General features: G+C 42.6%; 1 protein-coding gene across 1 annotated transcript; it reads left to right on the top strand.

The window, feature by feature from the left end:
• The first annotated feature begins 1,742 nt into the window (after nucleotides 1–1,742).
• On the top strand, nucleotides 1,743–2,374 carry LOC103698440 (flowering-promoting factor 1-like protein 3). The gene has a single exon (XM_008780452.4). It carries the CDS (start codon nucleotides 1,807–1,809, stop codon nucleotides 2,125–2,127), a length of 321 nt encoding a protein of 106 aa, XP_008778674.2. The 5' UTR covers nucleotides 1,743–1,806; the 3' UTR covers nucleotides 2,128–2,374.
• Nucleotides 2,375–3,713: the final 1,339 nt, after the last annotated feature.

The raw sequence follows: 3,713 nt of genomic DNA, 5'->3' as shown, positions 1-3,713 counted from the left end.
TTATTTTGCCCCTAACACTTGAGCATATCTACTGTTATGCCATTAACTTTTGATTCCTTCCCATTTTACCCCTTATATGAATTTTTAAGGACTATTCTATCCTTCTTTATATATTAAAAAAAAATGGAGTTATTACACTAGTACCGTCACCTGGGTGCGCACGTGGCTTCAATGATTCCATTATGTGTTAAGCGATTAAGGTATGTTCCTAGGTTGTTATGCCACATTAGCAATTTGTTACAGCACAATCCTAAATTTGTTAGAGCATATGATTCACTGACGATGCGAGATCCCACTATTAAAAAAGCTTAAAAGAACCTTGATAGAAAATGAATGCTCCACTATTCTCCACTACCAGTATCACTTAAACATAAGAGGATTCGATTGGAGCTAATCAAGCAAGCTTCATGATCCTTATCTCTTGCCTTGTAGGCATATGAAGGTGGTCAATATCAGTATTCCAGAATTGGCAGCTATATTATCCAAGAGTGGAAAAAAAAACAAATTTGTAGCGGCCATGGAGCTGTCTACCCTATGCGTGCGGGGAGACAAGAAACCATCATATAGTCAAGGATTCACAAGAGGCTATCCCTCACTTTTTATAGAGTTGGACGGCCTAGATCGATCCATCTGACCAGATCAACGGATCCATGTCACATCCTTCTTATCTATGATGGTTGGCATTCCCTCAGGAGACTGAGTTAGAACTTGTCCTTCGGAGGACCATCATCCAAGAGCTATTACCCTTTTTAAAGTGGCATGGATTCTAAAAAAAGGGTTACTTTCTTCCTCCAAACCAAAGCAACATTTCAGACAAGAAATTGGGGGCATCATTATGTCAATAAATGATCAAGGTGATGCAGTGCGATCATGTTCGTCTAACTTATCATCCATATGGTAGCTCAAGTGCCGCAAAAATTCTTCAAAGCATTCTGATCGAGCTCCTGTGCCGACTTAGAAGATAAGACGAGCAAACCAAAAGCAGCCGACTTACAGAATCAGAGTCCTTCTACTCAGCCTGACGGCTTCGATGATCAACCCGAGCAAAGCAGAACTACGCCGTGGTAAACGGAACCTAGTACCGTCACCTAGGTGCGCATGTGGCTTCAATGATTCCATTACGTGTTAAGCGATTGAGGTATGTTCCTAGGTTATTATGCCACATTAGCAATTTGTTACAACACAATCCTAAATTTGTTAGAGCATATGATTCACTGACGATGCAAGATCCCACTATTAAAAAAGCTTAAAAGAACCTCGATAGAAAATGAATGCTCCACTATTCTCCACTACCGGTATCACTTAAACATCAGAGGATTCGATTGGAGCTAATCAAGCAAGTTTTCTGATCCTTATCTCTTGCCTTGTAGGCATATGAAGGTGGTCCATATCAGTATTTTAGAATTGGAAGCTATATTATCTAAGAGTGGGAAAAAAAATAAATTTGCAGTGGCCATGGAGCTGTCTACCCTGCGCGTGCGGGGAGACAAGAAAAATCCGGAGGTGAGCTTCTCCCCGGTCCCGCATCCTCGTGACGGGAGGGAGGGACGCATCTGCACCCTAAAAGTGGTCCTGAACTACGTCTCTCTCTTTTTTTCCCCAGATAAGTACCCTAGGCGGGGCCCACCTTAATTAGCCAGTGGCAAACGGGTCTCCTTCTGTGTGCCTGCCGCCCCCCGTCTCCAGTATAAAATCCCCCCCAACCCCCCTTCCACCTCCTTCCATTCACCCATAACCTCTCCTCCCTCTCATCCCCCTAGCATTGATTAATTCTAATCACTACTAGAAATACAGCAAGTTTCAAAAATGTCAGGTGTTTGGGTGTTCAACAAGAGAGGGGTTGTCCGCCTCGTCGAGGTCCCCGGGGGTGAGCCAAGCAGCGGCCGTCGCAAGGTCTTGGTGCACGTCCCCACCGGCGAGGTCATCACCTCGTACGAGTTGCTCGAGCAGAAGCTCGCGCCACTCGGGTGGGAGCGGTACCACAGCAACCCCGAGCTCGTCCAGTTCCACCAGCGCTCCTCGGTTCACCTCATCTCGCTCCCGAGGGACTTCTCCAGGCTCACCTCGGTGCACATGTACGACGTCGTCGTCAAGAGCCGCAATGTCTTCGAGGTGCGCGATGCATGATGATCAGAAATGCTATAAAGCCCTACTGCTGTGGATCGTGAGTTCTGCTTGCCTCAAGCAGTGAATTTTTATAGATGAAATAAGCTTGCTCGTGTCGGCATACTAGTTACATTAAGATCCGAACATCTCGACTTGTGTTAGTGCAGTCTGTTGCAGTGTTTGCAATGCTTCAGGGACGCATGAGAGGCGAATGCTTTGTAAAAAGATCTATGTTAAAATTATATGGATGATCGCCTTTGCTGCTGTAGTCAGAATCTTTTTTATCTCTTAGGTCTGTGATCATTGTTTCATATTTTTTTCAGATCGTCGCATCGATCAAGGCATTGCACTGCGAAAGGAAATCCTTTAAAAGCGGACTGCCATAATCCGAACACCTGCAAAATCCTTTAATTTGAGCTGCTAACTAAGAAAAATGGGAGGACCAGAACTGTGCTTCTCCATGGCATCAACGGCTCCGCTTTATGCAAATACACGTGGTCTCCATCTTGAGTTGTTTGGCTTGCAATTCTATATAAAAAATGACAATATTTGGGTTGAGAGGGCAATCCATAACTCATTTGGCGGTGTTATTGTGGCCGAAAGTGGAGGGGGAATATCCTGTTAACTCAAAAGAGAGACAAACCCTTAAAATTGTGGGCTATACTCTGTTTTCTTGACAGATAGATTGCGAATATGATGTTTTTGACCTTCAAGCTGGTGGGGTACCCCGTGCTTGCACCAGGGAGAGAGAGAGAGAGAGAAGGGGGAAAAGCTCTCATTGGACTATTTCCTTTGTGGTCGTTGCCATCTCAAATTGCATTCAATTGCTAAGAAAAGTGCGCTGACATCCAGATCGACTTACTGTTGATTGTTTTAAGATTTGTCGGTCGATCCTGCTGCCAGACCCACAACACACACACCCACACTCGCCCAGAGAGAGAATTGAGTTTATGGTACCTTGCTGGTACAAGACGGAGATGATGGTGCAAAAATGTACTTTAGTTTTAATTTATCCTTGATGGTGCAAAAAAAAGCAAAGCCCCTACAATCCAAGCAGACTAAACGTGACGCAAATTTAGTACGAGGGAGTCGATAGGAGGTTTGATATAAAATTATTCGATCTTATCCCGTAGTGTGTGCACCGGATGGATTAGAACTCATTTGCTTCGCGAAAAGTATTTTTTAGTACTCAAATATATTTTTAAAAAATAATAAAAATATAATTTTTTATATTTTGGAGTTGCTTATGTTGGTTATTTATTATATTCTTAATAAAAGAAAAAAATTTCTATCTAAAAATTTAAATTTAGATTTGACAAAAATTATCCCATTCCAAATAGGAGGAATTTAATTTTTTATATTCTACATAAATTTTTTCTCATAAAATAATTTTTATTTGCATGATATTTTTTTTTTTTTTTTTGCAAACTATCATCTAATATAAAGCATCTCCCTTTTCCTCCATTGACCCGAACTAAATGAGTCTTAAAGTTGTGGACCACCCCGGCGTACCGAATCATTATCCGGAGCTGAAAGGTGTCGACCCTCCCAAGTGGCAGCGACCAGCTTCACATCTTTTGCGAGAGCGACGTTGGAGCAAAACTTTC

The sequence above is a fragment of the Phoenix dactylifera genome, unplaced genomic scaffold, assembly GCF_009389715.1.
Source record: "Phoenix dactylifera cultivar Barhee BC4 unplaced genomic scaffold, palm_55x_up_171113_PBpolish2nd_filt_p 000519F, whole genome shotgun sequence".
NCBI lineage: Eukaryota > Viridiplantae > Streptophyta > Magnoliopsida > Arecales > Arecaceae > Phoenix > Phoenix dactylifera.
The sequence above is the reverse complement of the archived record's forward strand: the minus strand, read 5'-3'. Positions and strand labels throughout refer to the sequence as shown.